This window comes from Erythrolamprus reginae, chromosome 3 (assembly GCF_031021105.1).
Source record: "Erythrolamprus reginae isolate rEryReg1 chromosome 3, rEryReg1.hap1, whole genome shotgun sequence".
NCBI lineage: Eukaryota > Metazoa > Chordata > Lepidosauria > Squamata > Dipsadidae > Erythrolamprus > Erythrolamprus reginae.
Window position 1 is genome coordinate 66,308,509 of NC_091952.1, and position 27,133 is coordinate 66,335,641.

At 39.9% G+C, this 27,133-nt stretch overlaps 1 protein-coding gene across 2 annotated transcripts in view; it reads right to left on the reverse strand.

Moving 5' to 3' along the window:
* PHTF1 (putative homeodomain transcription factor 1) overlaps window positions 1–27,133 on the reverse strand; it is a 34,655-nt gene that overhangs the window by 3,844 nt on the left and 3,678 nt on the right. Inside the window, exons 2-16 of one of the 2 annotated variants that reach the window (XM_070745647.1) lie at window positions 25,844–26,271; window positions 23,050–23,118; window positions 22,435–22,491; window positions 20,136–20,205; window positions 18,799–18,957; window positions 17,397–17,562; window positions 16,379–16,513; window positions 14,994–15,135; window positions 13,141–13,326; window positions 7,824–7,901; window positions 6,569–6,787; window positions 4,461–4,589; window positions 2,892–3,164; window positions 1,728–1,859; window positions 1,481–1,567 (exon numbers count right to left, since the gene is read on the reverse strand). In XM_070745647.1, coding sequence (XP_070601748.1) covers window positions 1,481–1,567; window positions 1,728–1,859; window positions 2,892–3,164; window positions 4,461–4,589; window positions 6,569–6,787; window positions 7,824–7,901; window positions 13,141–13,326; window positions 14,994–15,135; window positions 16,379–16,513; window positions 17,397–17,562; window positions 18,799–18,957; window positions 20,136–20,205; window positions 22,435–22,491; window positions 23,050–23,094 — 1,878 coding nt within the window. In that variant the 5' untranslated portion in view covers window positions 23,095–23,118; window positions 25,844–26,271. The remainder of the gene's footprint in view (window positions 1–1,480; window positions 1,568–1,727; window positions 1,860–2,891; window positions 3,165–4,460; window positions 4,590–6,568; window positions 6,788–7,823; window positions 7,902–13,140; window positions 13,327–14,993; window positions 15,136–16,378; window positions 16,514–17,396; window positions 17,563–18,798; window positions 18,958–20,135; window positions 20,206–22,434; window positions 22,492–23,049; window positions 23,119–25,843; window positions 26,272–27,133) is intronic. The other variant, XM_070745648.1, reaches the window with a different exon arrangement.

Sequence of the window (27,133 nt, forward strand, 5' to 3'; positions counted from 1 at the left end):
CAGGTGGGTGCCAGAATCTACTGCTCCTAGTAAGTCACTTGACCTGCTCTCCATCTCAAGTCTATACTTAGAGCTGACAACCTGGGAGTAAAAGATAGAGGTCCAGGCTCTTCAATGAATGGAAGAGAGTAATCCCTCCCTTTGATTGGACAGCTACATCAGCTTTCTTAAGCTAGGTGCAACTTTGGTTCCCATTTCTTTTTAAAAATTATACATATATGCAAAGAAAGGCACACACACATACATTCAAACAAGCCAGAAGTGGTGATAGATAGATAAATAGATAGATAGATAGATAGATAGATAGATAGATAGATAGATAGATAGATAGATAGATAGATAGATAGATAGATAGATAATAGATAGACAGACAGACAGACAGACAGACAGACAGAGCACAGTGGTGAAATTACTTTTTTTTAGCAACTGGGGAAGGCTCTAATGTTGTGAAAGGTGGAGGGAAAGGAAAGAGGACAACCATCAGCAAGATGCATAGACTTAGTTACAGTGGCAATGAGTGCACTGCTGTAAGACCTGAAGAACAAAGTTATGAATACACTGTCATGAAGAAAATCTAAGTCGTTTATTACAAGATGAAAACAAATTGATACCACCTAATCAATCAACAGCATGTCAGTTTTAATTTATTTTAATTTATTGAATTGTGTGAAAAGTAGTTCCTTCAAAAAATGTATCTCATTGCAAAAAATTACCAACAAGAAGGGGGGGGGGGGAATCCTTGGAACTATTATTGTTATTATTTTATTATTTTTATTTATTAGATTTGTATGCTGCCCCTCTCCGAAGACTCGGGGTGGTTCACAACAACAACAATATACAGAGTACAAATCCAATAAAAATTAAAAATGAAATTTAAAACACATAGATATTAAAAACAATCATTACTGCACAATCACACCATTCTCAAGTATTACAGTCAGGAAAAAAAAGGGGGGGAGATTTATTTATTTATTTATTTATTTATTTATTACTTAGATTTGTATGCCGCCCCTCTCCGAAGACTCGGGGCGGCATACAAATCTAGTTATTCCCCCCATGCCTGGCGACATAGATAGGTCTTCAACATCTTATGAAAGGCGGGAAGAGTAGGGGCAATTCGAATCTCCGGGGGGAGTTGGTTCCAGAGGGCCGGGGCCGCCACAGAGAAGGCTCTTCCCCTGGGTCCCGCCAGACAGCATTGTTTAGTCGACGGACCCGGAGAAAGCCAACTCTGTGAGACCTGATGGGCCGCTGGGATTCGTGTGGCAGAAGGCGGTCCCGGAGATATTCTGGTCCGATGCCATGTAGGGCTTTATAAGTCATTACCAACACTTTGAATTGTGAATGAAAACTGGAAACTGATCAGCAACCAGTGTTCTGGTGCACTCTCAAACATCATCCTCAACTTTATATAAATCCATCCTATTTTATGTGTTATTGATGGTCAACATTATCTCTAAAAATAAACTAGAGATCTTACCTGTGCACAGCATATGAAAGCAATGGAAAGAGCCAGTAAGAATATCGAGGATACGACTACATCAACAGACCGTTGAGGGCCTCGCCTCTGGCAAAACATATAAAATTAAAGTAATGAAGTATGGTATATGAAGAGCAAAAGGTTTACTGAAATTCTTCACAGTTTAATTCTGTATCAATTTAAGATCCTCTCCACAATACGAATCTTTTGTTTAAGGCTGAGATTCCAGCGCGTTTAAATCACTTACCTTTAAGTAGGAACGAAGTGATAACCAGATTTTAATGTTTTCTACTTTCTTGAGTCTGAAATGTGGGATTTCGTATTTTCTTGCTTTCCGAGCAGAGGTAATGTGACTAAAAAGTTTAGCAACCAGAAACCTCTGCAAAGAAAAGTGTCAATCAGAGCAAATTACATGCATACTGTTATTATTTCAAAATTACAGATCTTTTCTGACTGATACTTTTCAAAAGCTTTGCAGAGCATTGTAATGATATATATTTCTCTAGAACAGGAGTGACATTATAAGAAGGGAAACCAATGCTTGTTTGTCATCCAGTATAATGACAATACACCTCAGTTCTTGAATGCCTTGGTTGTCGTACATTTCGGATACTGAACAAAATTTTCAGCAAAAATTTCCTTCGATATCCGAACAAAAATTCGGATACTGAACAGCCACAGAAAATTTTGTTAATTATCTGAAATGTTACCGCTCCAAGCTGCAGGAAGGGTGGGGGCGGCTGCAATCCCAGCAGCTTCGGGGGGCTCCTTTCCTCAATACTTCATCTTATTACCTGTAGGCAGCTGCACCAACTTTCTCCTTCCCGGCGGCAGCAATGGCGGCGGCTTCCCTTCGAGTAGCAACAGCGCCAGGAACATCATGTAATGAAGGGAAGCTGCTGGAGCGGCGGCAACTGCTGAGATGGCTCCGGCGGCTTCCCTTCATCACGTGACGTTCCCGGCGGGAAGCCGCCACCGTTGCCACCACCGTGAAGGAGAAAGTTGGTGCAGCTGCCTACAGGTAATAAGACAAAGCACTGAGGAAAGGAGCCCCCCAAAGCTGCCAGGATTGCAGCGGCCCCCACCCTTCCTGCAGCTTGGAGCGCTTATAGAGCTCCTCAGATTTTTTTATCCCATAGGAAATAAAGAAAATAGATTTAATTGGTTCCCAGCGAGTCAACAGGGGCTGGGAACCAATTAAACCCATTTCCATTATTTCCTATGGGATATATTAATTCTGTACTCGACCAAATCGGTTCTCGACCACACTTCTGGAACGAATTGTGGTCGAGAACCGAGGTACCACTGTATATTCATTTTGCCACAGAACACAATCATGTGGCAAAAGCAAAAGACAGCGACAGATAGAAGTCATGGGGTTGTTTTATTTTTTTTCCCAACTAACACTCACCTGCTTGTAAGTCCTCTCAGCAACACACATCATGAAGAAAAACATCCAGGTGAGGCAAAGGCGCTCCACAAAAATGATCATTGCAAGGGTGATTATAGGGGGGAATGGAGGACCCCCACAAAAGATATGCAGAACTTCTTTTGCACTCAAGGACCGCATCTGCTCAAAGGTCTTTGAGTGGAAGAGTCGATAGAGGAAGGGAAGGAAAGCTAAACTGATGGTAACAATATTGCCCAGCCATTGATAACCAGATCCTTGGTGAAAGGCATTGACCTAAAGGTGAGAATATCACTATCAGTGGTGCGTACTTTACATTCTTTACATTGAGACATGCAAACCCTTACATTATGACATATTATCTAAAGTGTTAGGTAAGAATGGAAATCTCAACATTCAGTGAGGATGAGACTGCAAAACGGCATACGTGTAAATTTGCAATCATACAAAAATCATTTTCTATAGTTTCAGATAATGCAATCTACTGTATTCCTCCAAAATCTCACATCCTTGTATTAACCACCCAGAATAATTTAATTTAATTTATTCAACTTCTATGCTGCCCAATCTCTTAGGACTCAGGGTGGGTTACAACAATTAAAAAAACCAATACAATAGTACAATAATAAAAAGAAGCTGAACAGCAACAGTAAATAAAACTCCATGACCCTAGCAAACCCATTATTAAACCCTCCAAAAAGAAACCAATCTAACAAACATACATACCAGACAAACATAATTCGGGCATGTTTGATGTTAAAGTTCATGGCCCCCAGGCCTGTCGACAAAACCAGGTTTTAACAGCTTTTCAAAAAGCCAGTAGAGTGGGAACAGTGTGGGGGGAGTTGGTTCCATAGAGCCGGGGCGGCAACAGAAAAGACCCTTCCCCATGGTCCCGCCAACCAACAGTGTTTAGTCAATGGAACCTGGGGGAGGCCAATTCTGGACGATCTAATAGGCCTTTGGGAGGTATGTGGCAGGAGACAGTCCCGTAAATAGTCAGGCCCTTAGAGTAGATAGGTAGGTAGAAAGAAGATGGATGGATGGATGGATGGATGGATGGATGGACGGACGGACGGACGGACGGACAGACAGATAGACGGCAGTCAATTAGGACTAACAGAGTTGGCCTCCTCCGGGTCCTGTTGGCCAGACAATGTCAGTTGGCGGGACCGCGTGGGAAGGGCTTCTCTGTGGCAGTGCCAGCTCTCTGGAACCAACTGCCGCCAGAGATACGTACCTCCCCCACCCTCCTGGCCTTCCGGGAAACCTGGGTCTGCTGGCAGGCCTGGGGTTGTTGACCAATGTCACCTAGCTCTGGCCAAGAAAGAAATGAATGAATGATTTTATTCTTAAGAGTTTTAACTGTTATTGTATTATTTTTAATTGCTTTACGCCACCCAGAACCTGGAAGGAGTTGCACAGCTTATAAATCTATTAAATAAATAAATAAAAAAAATAGATAGATAGAATAAAAATTAACATATTTTACTTGTGGATGGGGAACAAGCTGCACAGAACAGAACTGCCAGTATTTCTATCCAGAACATTCTGAAGGAAAGCAATCCTTACCCTGCTCATGATGATTCCACTGATCTCCAGAACAGACATGTCTACTTTCTTGCACTCATTTCCCTCCCAGATGAGAGCACTCACTTTGGTAGAGGCAGGACTTGTATTCTGCAGCCAGAACAAGTGGTTCTGAGGAAGAAAATACATGGTGATGCCATATTCTGGAATGCCTTTCTTTAATATGGAGGAAAAGAGCTTCAAAACAGCTCATTTAATGATTCTGAGCAAACATCTTCCATTAACCTCATAAGGGTTCAAAAGATGGCTCCTATCTGAGCAAGCATAAATGTTATTTAAGTCTAACTTCTATGCTCATTGAGCATTTTAATGTCCCCTTTAATGTCATAAAGATATACCTTTTAATGTTTGTGTGTGGAAGCTTGTTGTGAGGCTGATTGCCCTATTGGGGCCAAGAGTTGTTGGGGCCAAAGTGCTTCAGGATACCCAGCTTCTCCTGCTAGGGCAGTGATGGCAAACCTTTTGTTCCCATGGGTGTTGAAAGTGAATGTGTGCCCGCTGTTGTGCATGCGTGAGTGCCCATACACATAATTCAATGCCTGGGGAGGATGAAAACGGCCTCCCTCTCTCCTTGGAGGCCCTCTAGAGACCAGAAATGGCCCATTTCCCAAATTCTGGAGGGCTCTGTAGGCCCATTTTTTGCCCTCCCCAGGCTGTAGAGGCTTCCCTGGAGCAGGCAAAAATGCCCTCCCCCATTCGTTTGGAGGCCCTCTGTAAGCAGAAAACGCCCTCCCATAGCTTCCCTGTGAGCCAAAAATCAACTGGCCGGCATGCACATACAAGTTGGAGCTGAGCTAGGGCAATGGCTCACGTGCCAGCAGATCTGGCTCTGCATGCCATCTGTGGCCCCCATGCCATAAGTTCGCCATCACTGTTCTAGAGATTCATGGTAAGGATACTGAGAGGTTCTTGGTCTCATGTCTGGAAGGGGATTTGTTTGGGGGATATTATTGGAGGGGTGGAGGCAGGCCATAACACCAGTGGCATATGTTGATGTTAGAAATATGACAAGAGACAGGGAGACATGTTCAATGTTTTCCATAATGTAATAAATGGCTGTAATCACCCCTACCTTTTGTCTGAAGGCACTTGGTAAGAAATTTAGTAGTGCATCATCAAATCTAGAACATCTTTTTCAGTGCCCCTGAGTTAATACTGCTATCCTAACATTGGAAAGACTACAGCCATAGTTCCAGATTCAAACAGAAAAGGCTGGTTTAGATTAGATAAACGCAGGCACACAATACCTAATAATAATAATAATCAGACATTTTCCTGGATTCACTGATTTCTACCATATAAGCCCAGGAAAAGTCAGCTTCTTTAAGAAGTCACCAAGAGATGCTACATGAGTGCCCCATCTGCTCCAAATCACCTTATCTCCACACAGATGGAACCTTGAATTTTGTCAATGTACAATCAATGTCTGAAAATTTTTGCTTTAATTCCATATTCCTGTGGTCACACAATAGATTGCAATACAGTGTTCCCTCAATTTTCACAGGGGATGCGTTCCGAGACCGCCCGCGAAAGTCGAATTTCCGCGATGTAGAGATGCGGAAGTAAATATACCATTTTTGGCTATGAACAGTATCACAAACCTTCCCTTAACACTTTAAACCCCTAAATTGCAATTTCCCATTCCCTTAGCAACCATTTAGATTATTACTCACTGTGTTTATTTATTAAAGTTTATTTAAAAATATATTTATTAAATGCAGACAAAAGTTTGGCGATGACATATGATGTCATCGGCCAGGAAAAACCATGGTATAGGGGAAAAAACCCACGAAGTATTTTTTAATTAATATTTTTGAAAAACCGTGGTATAGACTTTTCACGAAGTTCGAACCCGCGAAAATCGAGGGAACACTGTATATCTAAACTAAACTTTTTATATGGTAAACCTTTTCTATTGAAAAATCCATTTTATTTATCCAGATGAAATGGCACTGTGCTTATATAATTGAATAGAACTAAAAAGCTAGTACCACAACTTGTTGCCAGAGAACATTTTGCTATTGTCTCCCTGATGTTGTATTTGATTAAGCTACCATCACAAGGCGGGATATGCTTTGCATCTTACAGACCTGTTGGAAAACATCATCCTTCAGATCTCGTTTGCTTGCTTTCTTGTCTTTTCCTTTGGCTTCCTCGCTGTCACTGGTGAAAGAGGATCGATATTCGGGTCCATGAAGCAAATCATCCCACAACATATCTTCTGTCTCAGAATCATGACGAGTGCTCTCCGAATCTCTTTGAGAAACACTACCACTTTGAGATTCGCTACTATATTGCGCTTTGGACTCCTATGAGGAACAGTTCAGAAAATAATTATTGCAATCCTGATTCAATTAAAACCAATCACTGAATTCTTTATGACCTCTCTCATAACAAGATACTCAGGTGCAATCTTTTAATTTGTTTAAGTTACAACAGTGCAGTAGGTGGCTATATTAAATCTGAATCCTAATTTTTAAAAAGCCCAGTCCCATGGAAAGATACCAGCAAAACCCCAATAACCTACTTTATCATGAAAATTGTCTGACACAAGTTTGCCCTTGTCCCTTTATCTTTCTAAATACCACAAAATAATAAATAGTGTCAAATATTCCAATTTATCATTGCTACAGAAAAGTTAAGAGTAAGCACTGATCAAAAACATTGCCCCGATAACACTATTATTGATATGACAGAATAGATATACCTACTTCCTGATGTCAAATCCTATAAGTGTTATAGTGGATTACTGAGCTATTCCAAAAAATATTTTTAAAAACCAATAGAAACATGGAACATAGCAGTTAATTCTGAAATATAAAAATGCTGTTTGCAAGTGACTTTATGTCCTGCTCTATCACTTGTATTAAACCATGAATGTTCTACAGAGAAATATCAGAATTTAGTTCACTCCACAACAGCTGAAAAATGAAGGAGAGTTTCTTCAGACTATGTGAGAACTTTTTTTGCTGAAGTAATTTGGCGGCCCATTCTTCAATTTCAAAGGCACAATTCTCAAGAACTTCTGAGATCTCAAATAAGAGCCTGGAAATTGCAAGCACCCACTTATGCTGTCCTCATGTGAAATTGTAATGTGTTAATTGGTTTTGATGTAGCACACTGTATAAATTCAGCTTTTAGGGCTATCATTAAATGGGTGTGAGGTCACTATTGTCTATTCCCCCAAACATGATTAAAACATGGTTCATTGCCTATGTCACTCCAGTTCTACTCTCAGATGTTGAGAAGAATCAATCAATCATCATCATCACCATCACCATCAATCAGCTGCATCCAGTAGCTTCACTTCACACAGGACATATTGTAATTTTTAGTTCTGAATACCTCTTGAGGAATTGTCAGTTCAAGTTCTGATTCCACTACACTGTCCGAATCTTGCATAGATTTCACAACCTCCTTGACCTGCCTCAGATCACAAAAAGAAAAATGAATGAAAAACTAAAATGTAGACAATCTTCAAAGCAAAAAAGATGTCATATAATATACTGTATCAAAAACACAATATTATATTTTACTTATTCAAAAGACAAATCTATGTGTCTGTAAGTAGTCCTTGCTTAACAACTGCCTTGTTTAGTGACCAATCAAAGTCATAATGATTTTAAAAAACAGCTTTGCAACCAATCCCTACATTTATGATTATCATAGCATTCCATGATCATATGATCAATCTTTGCAAATTTCACAATGAGCTTTCACCAAGGAAAATTAACCTTTTCTTCACTTGAAAGTGAAAGTGCAATGTAATGTCTGGCTTAACAATTATCTCCGAGACTGCCTTCTGCCGCACTAATCCCAGCGACCGGTGAGGTCCCACAGAGTTGGCCTCCTTAGGGTCCCGTCGACCAAACAATGTCGGTTGGTGGGACCTAGCGGTAGAGTCTTCTCTGTGGGAGCCCCAGCCCTCTGGAATCAACTCCCCCCAGAGATTCGCACTGCCCCCTCCCTCCTTGCCTTCCGAAAGAGCTTAAAAACTCATCTTTGCCGCCAGGCTTGGGACTTTTAGATCTTCCCCTGACCACTGAATGCCTTAAGTATGACTGCTGAATGTTTGGTTAATAAGTTAATTTTTGGGTTAATCTTTTCTTTAAATTGTTTTTAAATTGTAGCATTAATTGGATAACATTATTGTTCTGTTTTATATATGCTGTGAGCCTCCCCGAGTCCTCGGAGAGGGGCGGCATACAAATCCAATTAAATAAATAAAATAAATAAATTGTGGTGGTTTGCTTAACAACAAAACTAGAAGTGACATAAGTCCAATACAGTTATGGGACTTAGTGATTGAGTTGACAATCCCATTTATGATTTTGATTAGTAAGCGAGGACAATATATACAGTGGTACTTCAAGATACGAACCCCTCGTCTTACGAACAACTCGTGATACGAACCCGGGGTTCAGAAAAATTTTGCCTCTTCTTACGAACTTTTTTCGAGTTACGAACCGGCGTTCGGAGACTGCTGGGAAGCCGCGCGGCTGTTTTAAAAGGTGACAGCCGGGCGGCGGGGCTTCCCAGAAGCCTCCCGAACACCAGTTCGTAACTCGAACAAAGTTCGTAAGAAGAGGCAAAATTTTTCTGAACCCCGGGTTCGGTTCGGGAGGTTGCTGGGAAGCCCCCCAGGCCAGCTGCGACCTTTTAAAACAGCCGCGCCGCTTCCCAGCTGTCTCCTGAAGCCGAACGCCAAAGCCGAACTTCCGCATTCGGCGTTCGGAGACAGCTGGGAAGCGGCGCGGCTGTTTTAAAAGGTCGCAGCCGGCCTGGGGGGCTTCCCAGCACCCCCCCGAACCCCAAACCCGGGTTCGGGGGGATGCTGGGAAGCCCCCCAGGCCGGCTGTCACCTTTTAAAACAGCCGCGCGGCTTCCCAGCAGTCGCGGAAAGCCGTTTTTTTGCAGGAGGTTTTTTGGTTGCACGGATTAATTGACTTTACATTGTTCCCTATGGGAAACAATGTTTCGTCTTACGAACCTTTCGTCTTACGAACCTCCTCCTTGCACCAATTAAGTTCGTATCATGAGGTATTACTGTATGTATATATATATATATGACGGTCTTGGTATATTCGGGTTTCTTCCCGTGTAGGATTTGGAAATTTCTGGCGACGTTTCGATGAGGTCTCACTCATCATCTTCAGGCTGGTGTTTCTGTCCTTTTTCTCAGGCGAAGACTGCGAGACCTGAGCTGCATTCCTTCTATAAATACTGGTGGCTGGGTGTGGTTTGATGGCTCAGTAATTGCCTGCTGTGTAGAAACTTCCTGGTGAGTCAGAGGGGTAACAATAGGGGTCGTTGATGTAGCTGAGGTATGCTGGTTAGTTAATGGTTGTAGATTAGGCGTGATGTCCTGTGTAGTTAGAACTTGTAGGCTGCTTGATTGCTTTACAATGTGTGTCCTGAGTCTGGTTTCTGTGGCTGGGATATGTTTGAGGGCTGGTTTCCAGATGTCTGGTAAGCGAGAGGTATCATCCCGCTTGTTCATATTTTGGGGATGTTTTTCTATCTCGATCGCTTCCATGATTATTCTTTTGCTGTAGTGTTCTGTTTTGGAAATTAATTTGGTACTGTCAAAATCAATTTCATGTCCTGTGGTTTTGAAGTGTTGGAAAAGGGAGGAGGTTTTTTCTTTTTTCTTTAATGCATTCTTATGTTCTGCAACACGTGCATTAACTCTCCTGTTTGTTTGTCCAATGTATGTGGCTGGGCAGATTTTACATGGTATTTGATAAACTCCCTGGTTTTCAAGTTGGATATTGTCTTTTGGGTTTCTTAGGATGTTGGCTATTTTTTTATCTGTACCAAAGGCTGTCTTTATGTTGTGTACCTTTGGTACAGATAAAAAAATAGCCAAAATTAGCTGACCATGAGCACTTAAAAACTGAATTGAACAAACTCAAAGATGTACTAATTTCTAATGGATTCAAAGAGAAAACAATAACAAACCTAATCAATAAAGAGACACCCCCCAAAAAACAAGATCAAGAACAGGACAATGGCACCACCATCCTTCCTTACATCAAAGGCACCACGGATAAAATTAGTAAAATTCTACAAAAACATAACATCAAAACCTCATTTTGCACTAACCAAAAAATATCTAATATCCTAAGGAGCCCCAAAGATAAAATCCAATTAGAATACCAAGGTATCTATGAAATCCCTTGCAAAACATGTGCAGCCACATACATTGGACAAACTAACCGAAGAGTGAGCCAGCGCATGGCAGAACATATGAATGCAGTCAAGAAACAGGAGAAGACCTCCTCCCTTGTCCAGCACATTAAAAGAACAGGGCACGAAATTGACTTTGAAAAAACTAAATTACTCCACAAAACAGAGAATTTATATAAAAGAATCTCTCTAGAAGCTATTGAAATTGAAAAAAGATCTTTTTGTTTAAATAAACGGGATGATACCTCACGTCTGCCAGAGATTTGGAAACCAGCCTTAAACAAAATAAAAACTTCATTATAATCAATATGTCAATCCTTTAATTATTATGATTTTAGAATTTTATATTTGGAAATCAGACTTAAACAAAACACTTCATAATCTTCATACCATTCCTTCTATAACCATGATTACACCAACCAATCAGATCACGGAAGCATAGTCACCCAATCTATTTGCTACATTCAAAGCAAATCTCCACCCCCACACTACATGCTAAGAAGGAATGTCAGTTGCTAATATTCATTTGCAAAAACACAGAGATTGGAACTCCAGCCTGATGATGGTAAATGTGATTTTACCGAAACGTCGCATAGACATGCAAAACATTACACAGGGCAAAACCCGAACTCAGAACAATCTACATACATATACCCGTGAAAATTTACGAAAACATATATATATATATATATATATATATATGTTTTTTCTTATGTCGGATGACCCTGGTATATTTTTAAGGAACGTCACAGCTCCTTTTTTTTTTGCCTATAGGCCCAGCCTAGGGCCACTGCAAGGCAGTAATATATTTATAGCCGACAAACTATATTTTGTATGTGTTAAATGTTTATAGCTGGAATTTTTTAAAATTAAGGGAGATCAGGATAGATCTATTTCGGCCTTATTAGGCCTCATCAGCTGGCCACACCCATTCTTTTACTGGGATTCGATCTGGGAAGCTTCTGCATTGTAAAGCAGAGAGCTAGCAATTAGACCCATCCGATCTGAATCCATCCAGCTTTGTACCAGGGAGGGGTATATGTTTTTTCTTATGTCGGATGACCCTGGTATATTTTTAAGGAACGTCACAGCTCCTTTTTTTTTGCCTATAGGCCCAGCCTAGGGCCACTGCAAGGCAGTAATATATTTATAGCCGACAAACTATATTTTGTATGTGTTAAATGTTTATAGCTGGAATTTTTTAAAATTAAGGGAGACCAGGATAGATCTATTTCGGCCTTATTAGGCCTCATCAGCTGGCCACACCCATTCTTTTACTGGGATTCGATCTGGGAAGCTTCTGCATTGTAAAGCAGAGAGCTAGCAATTAGACCCATCCGATCTGAATCCATCCAGCTTTGTACCAGGGAGGGGTATATGTTTTTTCTTATGTCGGATGACCCTGGTATATTTTTAAGGAACGTCACAGCTCCTTTTTTTTTTGCCTATAGGCCCAGCCTAGGGCCACTGCAAGGCAGTAATATATTTATAGCCGACAAACTATATTTTGTATGTGTTAAATGTTTATAGCTGGAACCCAGATCGAATCCCAGTAAAAGAATGGGTGTGGCCAGCTGATGAGGCCTAATAAGGCCGAAATAGATCTATCCTGGTCTCCCTTAATTTTAAAAAATTCCAGCTATAAACATTTAACATATATATATATATATATATATATATATATATATATATATATATATATATATATATATATCTCTAAATAACTGGGCTCTCTTGTTATATAGAAGTTCATGGAAGATGAGGTTATCAGCGACTACTATTTTTTATGGACGTTTACTATGTCCTGAATCATACACAGCATCACTGACAAATGACAGCAGAAGAAGGGTTGTTGCTTTCCATACCATTCTTCTGAGCTTTAAACATACATTATCTGATACAAAAAAATTGGATTATACAGGCTCATGATCTTATTCAGCAGAATTCCCCTGAAATACATATGCAAGTATGTCCAAGGAAGTAATACAAATGATTTAAAATATCATTCCAATGATATTTTGTAGTGGTACTAAATGGCCCTTTCTGCCAAATCTTCTTGGCGTATAAATTATAAACATGACAGAATATTTTATTTATTTATCTATTTTATTTATTTGGCTTTTATGCCGCCCAATCTCAAAGGACTCAGGGCAGCTTACAACAATATAAATAAAATATAAAAAGATACAAAACGATAGAAAGAAGTCAAACATTATCTAAGACTAAAACATATAAGCCAGTGTTTCCCAACCTTGGCAACTTGAAGATATCTGGACTTCAACTCCCAGAATTCCCCAGCCAGCATTCGCTGGCTGGGGAATTCTGGAAGTTGAAGTCCAAGGTTGGGAAACACTGATATAAGCTACAAGTTCAGGATTAGGGTAAAGTTAACCTGTTTTCTTTCTTAATATGATTCAAGTGAAATGCATTTATTGCCTAAGTAAGTGGGATAACAGTTTTTGATAACACTTACCTGCGACACTGACTGATTTGTTGAAGCAGATGGAGAAATAAGAGAAGACTTTTTGCCCTGATCTTCCATTCCAGTTATACTAGGGCCACCTTCTACGCTTCTGCGCAGCAAAACTATCTGACCTGCATTATCCATTTCTTCCTCGCTTGACAACTCGTCAGAAACACCTGAATGTCTAGAAATAGTCTAAAAGAACATTGATCAAGATGAACATAGAGGGGATGAGACAGTTTGACATTCAAGCAATCTATTTGTACTACAGGAACTAACCAGTAACAATTCATCCTATAGCCCTAAAAACAAAATATATGTCGACACAAATAAATTTATACTGTAATATAGGGGCGTCAAAATCAAGGGGGAAGATCTGACCCATGAGGTGCTTAGATTTGGCCCGCAGGGCTGCCCTGGAAAGAGCAAAGGACCAGTTCACAGTCCTCTGCCAGCAAAAATGAAGCTTGGGAAGGCTCGTACAGCCCTCGTACATTTCGCTGGCAAAGGGTTTCAGGAGGGGTATCTGAGCTGAAAATGGAGCTTGAGAGCCCGTTTTTGCTAGCAGAGTGGTCGGGCCACCACAGTGACGTGATGTTCAGCTGGCCACACCTATCCTGGCCATGCCCCACTGTTCCCGATGTCAAGCACAACCTTGATGCGGCCCTCAATGAAATCCAGTTTGACACCTCTGCTGTAATACCCTATACACCAGTGTTTCCCAACCTTGGCAGCTTGAAGATATCTGGACTTCAACTCCCAGAATTCCCCAGCCAGCATTCGCTGGCTGGGGAATTCTGGGAGTTGAAGTCCAAATACCTTCAAGTTGCCAAGGTTGGGAAACACTGCTATACACTAATAATAATAATAATATTTTTTTGTCATTGTCAAAAACAACGAATTGTCATTGGCAATGAAAGTCGTGTGACACCCAGAGACCAGTCCCGCCATACATAAAATCAGAATAGGTAAATTTAAAAATAGAATAAAAAATAGAATAGATGTCCCACCCACTACAAATTCCCCACCCTGAACCACTCAACCATCTACATGACAAATCGAGGAATATTGTCCAACAGTTCATTGATGGTGACCCTTTAGTTCATTGTTAAGTGCGAGTATAGCTCTGGGAGAAAAACTATTCAGGAAACGTGTGGTCCGAGTTCTAGTTGTTCTATATCTTCTGCCACTACATGGCTACCCAATTTAGAACTGATTAATGATGGGGAAAAAACCCTCCGCAAATGCTCCAGTTTACATGATGTAGGACAACTGTATGGCTATGGACCCATCTATCAGTTTTCCTGCAGGCAATTTCATATATACTTTCACTATTATGACTGAGAAGTAATGTTAAACTATGATCGAGTAAATTGAGTTTTGAATCTTTTTATCTCTGCAACACATACCATTCCTTTAAGCCTAGCTTAACTCATATAACTGCTATGAGGGTAAAATGAGGAAGAATACCTAAGTGCAGCATGCCAAACTTATATCCTTGTAGGAAAGTTGAAACAAAAATTATAAATCCTTCCTGGGTCCCAACTAAGCTCTTATATTTTAAGAAATTCTAACAATCATTTTAACAACCAAGATGCATTGTTGAAAACAGTTAATTTTAAGTTTAGTACAGAAAAAATATTGTTTATTTTATGAGGCAATAATATAATTTTATACAGAAATTATATCATGTGATTGTGTTATATTTTATTTTCTATAATTAAATGATAGTAATATTATTTGTATCCACAGTATAATTATAAAACTGTTTTGGAGAGGTTTTCAACATTTTTCAAAATTCAGATAAATGGGCAAGATTTAATCCGTGTGCTATTGTTCCTATTGAAAAAATAGGACTTTACCTGTTTTCTATCCACATTTAACGGCATTTCAGAATCCTTCGATCGCTGAAAACTGTGTTCAGATCTGGAGATCCTGCGTTTTATACCACTGCTATGCTCAGTTTCAGTCCCTTTATCGGCTACCCGTTTTCCCCTTTTCATCCTATGGAGGGAAATGCATCTTTTCCTTATTCACACTTTTAAAATTAAGACATACCGTATATACTCGAGTATAAGCCGAGTTTTTCAGCCCCAAAAATGGGCTGAAAAACCCGACCTCGGGGTATACTCGAGTCACCACAAGAGGGCGCCGAATCCCCACAAGAGGGCGCCCCGCCAGCAAGCTAAAGGGAGGGGATGGCATGAACTCTCTCCAGGCTTTAGAAGCCTCCAGCCGGAGAGAGAAGCAGATTTGTTAAAGAGATCCACTTGGTACGGCAGCAGGGGAAGGAGGAGGACAGCTCTTTCCTTTCCTCCTCCTCCCCCGCGGCTGTGGGCTATTCTGGCTCTCCTCCTCCTCCTTTCCCTGCTGCCATCCCAAGTGGATCTCTTTATCAAATCTGCTTCCCTGCACAACACATGGGGCAATAAAGGGAGACAAGGAGGAAGGAGGATCAGAGGTGGGAGATCCAGCCAACGAGCGAGCCAGCCAGCAAGCTAAAGGGGGGGGGCAGCATGAACTCTCTCCAGGCTTCTAAAAACTCAAGTTTAAAGACCCATGGGTTAGGGTTAAAAATGCAAGAGTCTTCAAACCTGGAAAGATTAAGGCTTGTGGACTTCAACTCCCACTCCTGAGGTAGCATGGCTGGTGCAGGAATTCTGGGAGTTGAAGTCCACTAGTCTTAAAACTGTCAAGTTTAAAGAGCCCTGGGTTAGGGTTAGAAATAGGTTTTAGCTTGGTTGCTGATTGAGCTACTTTTTTTACTTTTTAATTTATTGTTATTACCAGATTGCTTTTGTTTACCCTCTTTTAAATTTACAGAGCTAATTTACTGGTTTTCTTTAAAATAAATATTCTAAAACATCTAATCTACTGATGTCTCAATTAATGTAATTTTATTGGTTTCCATTTTTATAAGTTACCAGTAGCCACTGCATTTTCTAACCTCGGCTTATACTCGGGTCAATAAGTTTTCCCAGGTTTTTTTGTGGCAAAAACTGGTGCCTTGGCTTATACTCGGGTCGGCTTATACTCGAGTACATACGGTAATTGGGAAGACACAAATTTTCCATGATTTTTTCAATCCAGCAGTTCTAAGAAAGACAATTTGGCAGACCCTGTCCAAAAATGCACATAACTGGCCATAATAAATTACACAATGTAATCTTGGAGCAAGATCAAAATTAGAGTTAAAATCCAGTTGAAATTTTGATCATACATTCTAAACTAATATTACCAGTCGTACCCTTCCCTGCTCCTTCGGCGCAATACTGAATCAAACAAGCCGCTGATCCTAGATGAGGACTCAAAGGCCTCCTCGCTTCTGCCGATTTTGTCAGAGGAACTATAGACATCACTTCCTGCAAATTTGCGTGTTTTTCTAGATTTAAAAAAAAATGCATAAATTTGAGACTGGTAATAAATGTCCCCCTCATCAAAGCCACACTATTTTTAACATATCTCTATCAGGGAATATAAATATTACCAGATGCCATTTATCAATACAATACATATTCATAAAAATATGTCTTTTGAGATTGTCATAGAATTTAGGATGCTAAAAATACCACCGGAGATTAGAATTGCCCCCACCCTCCTCGTCTTTCGTAAGCTCCTTAAAACCCACCTCTGCCGTCAGGCATGGGGGAACTGAGATACTCTTTCCCTCTAGGCCTTTTCAATTTATGCATGGTATGTTTGCTTGTATGTATGATTAGTTTTACAATAAGGGTTTTTTAGTTGTTTTAATATTGGATTTACATGCTGTTTTTTATTGTTGTTGTTAGCCGCCCCGAGTCCACGGAGAGGGGCGGCATACAAATGCAATAAATAAATAAATAAAAATAAAATAAATACACATGTGTGGAATTGCACACATGTGCAACAGAAAACTGAAAACCAGTTTGCTTGTGGGAGGCGGGGCATCCCAACACTGGCAGTGCAGCAAGAGGTAAGATCTTTTTCTTTCGTTAGCTTCAGTTTTGCTGTTTGCAGGGAAACAGAAGCTCATGAAAGAAACGCCATGGAGATCTGACCTTGGATAACAGAATGGGCTCTGAGTGGGCTCTGAGTGCTATCTCTAGCATGCCTGCCATAGGTTTTGACATCACGGATCTAAGTAAAACAAGTGTATTAACAAGTGTCCAAGCAAAGACACAATTCCTGCCATACATATTATAAGAAAAATGGCCTTTAAGCGGGATGCAAAGAAATATTCTGATTTGAAGAACATTCCACTCAAGCTACAGTCATTCATCTCTCACCTCCTTCTTCGACCAACACCACTCCCATCACTTCCTGAAGATTTAGACAACTGAGTAGATACTATCTGGCAGTGCACAGTTCCCATGAGTAGCATAAGGCACAATGGTCCAATGATTTCACTTGCACTCACTATTGGCATTATGGAATACAATGTAATTGCTACAACTGGAAAAAAGATGCACATGAATTATCTAACAAGTAAAAATAGAATTTGTACTACATTTGTATGTAAGTGCATACAATGTAAAAATGCTACGTATAAAAGCTGCACTGACGAAAATGTTGCGATACTTCTAAAAATAGAAGAAATGTAATAGAATAGCCTCCAGAAACTACAATATAAATAATCTTAGCACTGAGTTTCTCCTTTGTTAATTGTATGGTGAAAAATATGGATTTAGGATTGATTTATTATGGACAGATATTTAACATCAGACCAACTATTGACTGTTACTCCTTTCTCGCATGAGTCTTTTGAGATCCAACATTAGACGGTATCTTAAATTGCATTTGCTGAGTTCCCTTCCTCAAAATTTGGGATGATACAAATTACAAGTATTTTAAATGGAAATAGATATTGGGGCTATCCAAAGCCTTCAAAACAGGTGTTTTATATTTAGAAATGATTGTAAATGGTCACACAAGAAAATTTACACATAATTTAAAAAGTATAAAACTTAGGAAAAGATATAAAGTGATACCTTGTCTTACAAACTTAATTGGTTCCGGGATGAGGTTCTTAAGGTGAAAAGTTTGTAAGACGAAACAATGTTTCCCATAGGAATCAATTGAAAAGCGATTAATGCGTGCAAGCCCAAATTTCACCCCTTTTGCCAGCCGAAGCGCCCATTTTTGCACTGCTGGGATTTCCCTGAGGCTCCCCTCCATAGGAAACCCGACCTCTGGACCTCTGTGTTTTTGCAATGCTGCGATTTCACTGAGGCTCCCCTCGCTGGGAAACCCCAACTCTGGACTTCCGTTGCCAGCAAAGTGCCCGTTTTTGCGCTGCTGGGATTCCCCTGCTGGGATTCCCTTGCAGCATCACAAAAACGTGGAAGTCCAGAGGTGGGGTTTCCCATGGAGGGGAGCCTCAGGGGAATCTCAGCAGCGCAAAAATGGGTGCTTCGCTGGCAATGGAAGTCCGGAGGCGGGGCATCCCAGCGGCGGCAGTGGGTTTTTAAGGTGAAAATAGTTTGTAAGAAGAGGCAAAAAAATCTTAAACCCCGGGTTTGTATCTTGAAAAGTTTGTATGACGAGGCGTTTGTAAGATGAGGTATCACTGTATAACGATGAAAGAAAAAAACTGAGAAATAGACAAGAAAAAAAGAAAAAACCATTAAAGAAGTAATCCCAATTTTCTTTGCAACCATTACTAGCATAATTTCTACTACTCCTGCTCACCTTGTAGGAGGTACAGTACTAACAGCCACATAAATATACGCCAAGAAGTGACTTGTATCCACCACTGACTAAAAAATGGGAATAATATAACTCGCACAATTCCCTTCCTTGTAAGTGATGTCCAAGGAATTTCAGGTTTAGCTTTGGCAAATGTGGAACCTGAAAATTTTGCGTAATGAAAACAAGTACTTCAGAAGATAATCAAGAAAAATGCATTAGCTGTTACTGTTTTCTTACTCAAACCTAGATTATCTTAGAAAATGGAAACTGTGAGACAAGAGAACTGTGAGACAATTATCCAGAAATTTTGGTTGGACATTCAATATTCTGTTTTCAGTTTTTGGGTGATATTTGGGACAACTGTGGAAGCTCTGAACAGAAATTTGGTTCCAGCACTAAATTGAAATTTAATCCATACAAGTCAGATGTGCTTTTTTCAGGCCTGGTTTAACACTGGAAATGGAAATGACAGGATTGGAGGTCAAACAGAGAAGCACTCCCTGCCCCTTTCTCCTTAAGAAAAAAATCCAGAAGATAATGGCAAAGCACTTTTGCTCTATTACCAAGAAAGTTTCATGGACATGTCCATGAAACAAGCAAGAGTTTAGTTATCCTTTAAAGAGAGTATACATTTAAGAATTGCTTGCTTAGCCTATTCTGGATGGGGATATACTGTTTTTGAATAATATTTTCTGTTCCAGCCTATCTAGGGTTCCTTAAGGACGTAAGAACATAAGAAGAGCCATGCTGAATCAGGCCAAAGCCCATCGAGTCCAGCATTCTGTGTCACACAGTGGTCCTTGTGATCTTGCATTGACAAACAGTCAATGTAGAAATACTTATGTAAAATTTTGGCAGATGTACTACCTCTCCTATTTTTTCTGGGAATGCATGTGTTACAAATATTTTATTAACAAAAGTTATTTTTATAATATGCTCTACATAAGAGCACAGAATATTTCAAAATTTGAGCTAGGTAGAAAACGCAGGTACCAGAACATTATCTTTGGAGAAATGGAATTTGCAATATTGGAGATTGCCAAAAAGTCTGACTTTACTAATGTTACATAGGATCTTGAAATATTTTGTTTTGCTTCAATATAAATCTTCACTATCTTTTAAAATGTCTTCTGGTTTAATTGGCTTTTAATTATTCTAAGCTGCCCTGAAATTCTAGAAAGCACAACAGACATTTATAATGGAATTATAAATAAAATAAGACAAGTACTAAATACTATACATATATATAACAGGTATTACTTGTCATCACTAACTGCATAAAGTATAAACGTTTTGCAAATTTAAAATAAATGATTAAATTTTCAAATGATTCATACCTCTTATTAAATCAACATCTATCAAGTCAGGTTGTATGTGACCTTTCTTTCTTGGTTTGCTTTTGAAGCCCTGCACAGAATACATATCTTATTACAATTACTCTTTCATAGCCATGTTCATATAGGAAGCACAGAATAACCTTTCCCAATTCCCAGCTCTTAGGGTAAAAAAGTAAGGATTCCCTGCAGATTTTACTCCACTAGTCATTGCTAACTTGGGGGACAGGGGTGCTAATCTCCGTTTCAAGGCCATTGAGCTAACGTTGGCCAAAGACATTTGTAGTCACGTGCCCAATACGACATCACCGAGCACTGTTACCCTCCCATCAAAGTGACACCTATTTATCTACTTGCATTTGTATAATTTTGAACTGCTAGGTTTGCAATAGCTGGAGCAAGGATAGCTCACCCCATTGTGTGGAGCTTGGGTCTTGAACCTGGACTGCTGGCTTTCCAGCTCTGCATCTTAACCACTGTGCCACTGAGCTCTTAGGGCAGTGATGGCGAACCTGTGGCATGGGTGCCACAGGTGGCATGCGGAGCCATATCTTCTGGCCCGCGAACCGTTGTCCTCCAATATGCATGCATGTGCTGGCCAGCTATTTTTGGCTCACACAGAGGCTCTGGGAGGGCATTTTTGGCTTCCAGGGAGCCTCCGGGGGAGATGGGTGAGGGTGTTTTTACCCTCCCCCAGCTCCAGAGAACCCATTGGAGCCTAGGGAGGGTGAAACACAGGCCTACAGGGCCCACCAGAAGTTGGGAAACAGACCGTTTCCAGCCTCCAGAAGGCCTCCAGGGAGTGGGGAAAGCTGTTTTCGCCCTCCTTAGGCATTGAATTATGGTGTGATAGCATGTGCGCATGCTCTTTCGGCACCTGAGGGAAAAAAGGTTCAGCATCACTGTCTTAGGGTATTTGGCTTGAGAATGCTAGAAATTGTCATCCAATACCACATAAAGATTAATCATATAGGGCAATGTTCTATCAGAGAATATCTGTCTCTTTTTTTCATATAAAGATATATAAGCAAAGTAATCATTACACATCAGATAAATCTCACTGGCTACAATACTGCAACAACATTTTAATTTATAAAAATACTCCCGCATGCCTTTGCCTTTCGGAATCTATCTGGAGGGGAAAAAAACAGTACACTGAATAAATCAAGTGATTGACACTTTTCTAAGAAGATATCTATCACAATCAGAGAAAGAATAATACTTTTCTAGAAGAAGACAATATGTGTTGAACAATGGAGTCTTAATGCCCTCTGAACATGTTTGCTTGTGGATGTTTCGTTACATAACTAGGTAACATCATTGCTAATGAACCTGGGGTTTCTTCTCTGTTTATACACCATAGCTTGTCCTGCCAGTGTCGAGGGGGGTAGAATTTTTTCCCTGGAGGTTTCTTGATTAGTATAAAGTTTTCTGCCTGTTTGTCTTTGTGTGTTTATCCCCATTCAGCTAGCTGCTGTTCTGATTTTTTTTTTACTTTTAATTGGTGTGGTTTATCTCTTTGTGTCTATTGATGGCTCTGACAGCAACAAGATTTCATAATATTTTCTCATCTCTGTAATCCCATCCAAGTATCAAATTAACTCTGTAGCCCCATCCAAGTATCAAATTAACTATAACTTAATCAGAGTACTGTAGTTTGAAATTCAATTGTTTTCAGAATTTAGAAAAATTAAAGATGGTCATATCTTATTCCACAGGTGGATACTTTCCATTAGCAGAATTATAAACATCATCCATAAATATTATATGGAAGAAATTTGTATCTTGCATGTAAACTTAAATATTAATAAAAACTAGGATTTTGATGTTCTTCACAGAATGTCTGCTGTTTAGAACCATAGCCATATATTTTTTATCACACTTGGTTTTCTATTGGGTTCCATGTTATTCCCAGTCAGTTACATCTATACTACCAACTCTTCACTGCAGTACTATACAATGTTTTTCTGATTTCTCATAATGCTTCTCCTTCAACTCACACCTTGATTCACTTATGCATCCAAATACCCATCAAGCACAATATTTCCACTTATGAAAATGAGAAAGTATTGTGGGACTGTCTTCAACAATTGCATGGTAGAAAGTCAATGAACACTTTACAACCCTGCACTTTAATTAGATGTGGGCAATTTTAAATACAAAACACCATATTCACTGAATCCCTTATATTTTACATGCCATTCTATTAGTTTCATAGAACATATTTCAGCCATGCCATTCCATAGTGCCATAAAATAAAAGAAGTAAGAAGTTCAACAAAATAGTCATCAATTTTTTTTACCTTCATCTCAGTCTGTTCTATGGATTTTTCCCATATTTGTTGATCATAAGCTCCAATCTGAAAAAAGCAGTATTTTTCATATAATACTTTTACCTTCAATACCAACATATTAGTAAAATAACGACATTTAAATATTTATATTTGAATATTTACAAATATTGGTATAGAAATTTGATAAATAAAATAAATGTACTGAGTTATTCCCTAGAATTCTATTTAATACTACAGATATAGAAACCAATATTTCAGAGGCTTTATCGATATGTTATTAGAAATGAAGAAAGCATCAAATGTAGAGTTTGTACAACTGCTTCATTGAATGTAAAAATGAAGCATAGAAAATACACATACAAATCTGATTGTAGGTGCAGCTAAAATTTAAAAATTCCTAAATTATGTCTGAAACCAAACAAAAGAATAATTCCATATATTTTGAAAATAGTTCCAATAACCCTTTGTTAAAGAATTGAAGCCCAAATGTTTGAAAGTACCCACTTGGCAGTTTTTAACAATAGTTTAAACAAAATACAAACTCTAAAAAAAAAGTTTAAAGCTATGATGTAATCTTAACTACAGAAAAAGATATTAAGCTCAAAAAACAAGCGTAAACCTGACCTTCTTTTGGTACCAGGCAATGGCATCTTCATCATTTGAAGCCATTTAGTTTCTCAACTGCCAACTCAACTGCATAAACATAAAGACAGTTTATTATAGAAACATAAAGAATATCAATAATAAATATTAAAAATCAAGTTACACCATTCCAAAATTCATTTCTTACCTCTTCTATTAGGTAAGAAATGCATAGCTTAGACTCTTTAAAATATGCTGCACAATAATTTTGTGTATTTTTAGTAGAAATATGAAAAGGGATACCAAATTTCTTTATAAGCAAGAGCCACCCTTTCATTTCTTTCCTTCTTGCCTCTAAAGCCTGTAGACCAAGGTTTCCCAAAATGTCAAGTATCATTTCTTTGGAGAGGTATGGAGTGAGTCCGGGAGTGGTATGAGGAACATTTTACATTGTTAAAATAAATCCACCTTTCCCATTGAATTGATTTGTGTTCATAGAAACATAGAAGACTGACGGCAGAAAAAGACCTCATGGTCCATCTAGTCTGCCCTTATACTATTTCCTGTATTTTATCTTACACTGGATATTTATTTATTTATTTATTTATTAATCAGATTTGTATGCCGCCCCTCTCCGCAGACTCGGGGCGGCTCACAGCAATCGCCATACAATGTAAACAAATCCAATATTTAAATTAATTTTAAAACATCACAAGTTAAAACCAATCATACACACTAGCATACCATACATAAATTTTATAAGCCTAGGGGGAAGGAACATGTCAATTCCCCCATGCCTGACGACAGAGGTGGGTTTTAAGGAGCTTACGAAAGGCTAGGAGGGTGGGGGCAACTCTGATATCTGGGGGGAGTTGATTCCAAAGGGTCGGAGCTGCCACAGAGAAGGCTCTTCCCCTGGGTCCTGCCAAACGACATTGTTTAGTTGACAGGACCCGGAGAAGGCCAACTCTGTGGGACCTAACTGGTCGCTGGGATTCGTGCGGCAGAAGGCGGTCCCGGAGATATTCAGGTCATAACCAACACTTTGAATTGTGACCGGAAACTGATCGGCAACCAATGCAGACTGCGGAGTGTTGGTGTGACATGGGCAAATTTAGGAAAGCCCATGATAGCTCTCGCAGCTGCATTCTGCACGATCTGAAGTTTCCGAACACTTTTCAAAGGTAGCCCCATGTAGAGAGCATTACAGTAGTCAAGCCTCGAGGTGATGAGGGCATGAGTGACTGTGAGCAGTGACTCCCGGTCCAAATATGGCCGCAACTGGTGCACCAGGCGAACCTGGGCAAACGCCCCCCTCGCCACAGCTGAAAGATGTTTCTCTAATGTGAGCTGTGGATCGAGGAGGACGCCCAAGCTGCGAACCCTCTCTGAGGGGGTTAGTGACTCCCCCCCCAGGGTGATGGACGGACAGATGGAATTGTCCTTGGGAGGCAAAACCCACAGCCACTCCGTCTTATCCGGGTTGAGTTTGAGTCTGTTGACACCCATCCAGACCCCAACAGCCTCCAGGCACCAGCACATCACTTCCACTGCTTCGCCGACTGGACACGGGGTGGAGATGTAGAGCTGGGTATCATCTGCATACTGATGATACCTCACCCCATGCCCTTGGATGATCTCACCCAGCGGTTTCATGTAGATATTAAATAGTAGGGGGGAGAGGACCGACCCCTGAGGCACCCCACAAGGGAGTAACCTTGTCTAAGGTTTATCCCAGGCATGTTTAAATTCAATTACTGTGCATTTACCAACCACGTCTGCTGGAAGTTTGTTCCAAGGATCTACTACTCTTTCAGTAAAATAATATTTTCTCATGTTGTGTTTGATCTTTCCCCCAACTAACTTCAGATTGTGTCCCCTTGTTCTTGTGTTCACTTTCCTATTAAAAACACTTCCCTCCTGAACCTTATTTAACCCTTTAACATATTTAAATGTTTCGATCATGTCCCCCCTTTTCCTTCTGTCCTCCAGACTATACAGATTGAGTTCATTAAGTCTTTCCTGATACGTTTTATGCTTAAGACCTTCCACCATTCTTCATTTGGCATTTGGATTTTTAGGAGAGGTGTATATATTAAGATTACTATATATTAATATACATTATGTATATTACGTATATATTAAGATTACTAAAGGTGGAAGGGGGACGATGGCAAAAAGTTCAAAAATCCCTGCTGGGTGTATATATGACTGGTATTATCATGTTATCACTAGAGTGGACGTGGAAAGATTAAAGTGCCTTTAATTCACAAATCGCGTTCTCCTTTTTCAGTCCCAAATGAGAAAGATGCTCTGGGGATTGTCAAACTATAACTGGGGGTTTCCATGTGGCTAATGGACATTATTTACCCTGATTGAAACAGACATGTTTTAGGAAGTAATCATCACTCTCCACTCACAGTAGTAGCAATAGCACTTAGGACTATATACCCCTTAATAGTGCTTTAAATGGGTCTTCATTTTACGGACCTTGGAAGAATGCAAGGCTGAGTCAACCTTGAGTCAGTCAGGATCAAACCACTAACCACAGAATTCCCTCACTGGCTGGAGAGGAGAGCCCAGATACCTGTTAAGTCACTCCTCCTTCAGTTATCCTCAATCCTTAGCACACCTTTTTACCAACTAGCTTTGACCAGTGACTCAAGCTCTTTTAAACACTGCCATTTTAAACCCAGGGCCTTCTCAGCTTCATCTTTTCTGTCATCTGGGTCTAATCCCCACCAAAGTCTCAACCTTTTCCCACACCACGTCCCCTGTTGGTTCTGGCCTCAGCCTGCAGACCCATAAAGGATCAATCTTCACATCTCCACAATACCTAAAAGAGCAGCTCCAGGACTCCACCTTTCAAAGCCTCTTTCTGTTACCATGGAAACCAAAGGATGCAGCAGAAGAGAAGGCTCTCAACTGCTTTTTCCTGGATCTTCATGTTGTGGCAGACAGCATTAGCCAAGTGCTGCATCCACGGATCCTTTAGTGCAGTTCTGAAGGACTGTGGAAAATACCGCAATGGATCAGCAAACTAGGATACAGGCAACTGTACAAAGGAGGTCCGAGCTGTAGTCTGCAGTGATGCATGTCCTGGGAATTAACAAGTCGTTGGGTCCCATTATTATGAATTTAAAGGGCAACAGTCATTCGTGGTATTGGAAAAGAGGGACACTGCCTCAATGGCAAGTGGCAATTGACAAAGAGAAGGGAAAATTAAAATTAGCCTGGGAGTCCAACGTTGTCTGATCACCAAACCTAAAAAAGTGTTTAGAAAGAACTTAAATGAGACACATTTCTAATGCAACATTCTTATACAGTTTTTATCAAAACACATGCATGTTACTGAAACATAAAGAAATTCAAGCACACGCACATTTGAAAATTGTGGGCATCAAGAAAGCAAGTCAAGTTTATTTGTCTATGCAGAAGAATGGTATATTACAAAGGCTGGGGAAAATTAGCTGTTGTAATATTTAGAATAGAATAACAGAGTTGGAAGGGACCATGGAGGTCTTCTAGTCCAACCCCCTGCTCGGGCAGGAAACCCTATACTATTTCAGACTAATTGTTGTCCAATCTGTTCTTAAAAACGTCCAGTGTTGGAGTATTCACAACTTCTGGAGGCAAGTTGTTCCATAACTAATTGTTCTAAGTGTCGGGAAATTCCTACTTAGTTCTTTTATTTATGTCTATACTACTCTTGCTGTGAGCCACTCCAAGTCTGCAGAGAGGGGCAGCATACAAATCTAATAAATGAACGAATGAACGAACGAACAAACAAACAAACAAACAAACAAACAAACTACCTGTTGATAAAAGCAATTCGTTGAACCAACTGTGATACAACTATAAAGTTTGAAAACAATTAATGATAAAAGGCATCCTGGAACCACTCATTTTTCTTCTTTAAAAAGATGCAGGTGGTCTCTTTACTCTCAGACCTGGCTTACCTTCGCCACTGGTTTGTATTGTGATCTTTTGCACACGCATGCGCATATTCCCTTGTACAATTTGGCTTCCGAGCATGCTCAGTAGCTGGAATCCGCCCGAAACACAGCTGAGAGATCAGCTATGCTTCTGGCAAAGGAATAAAAGTCAATTTAAACCCGGGACAGGC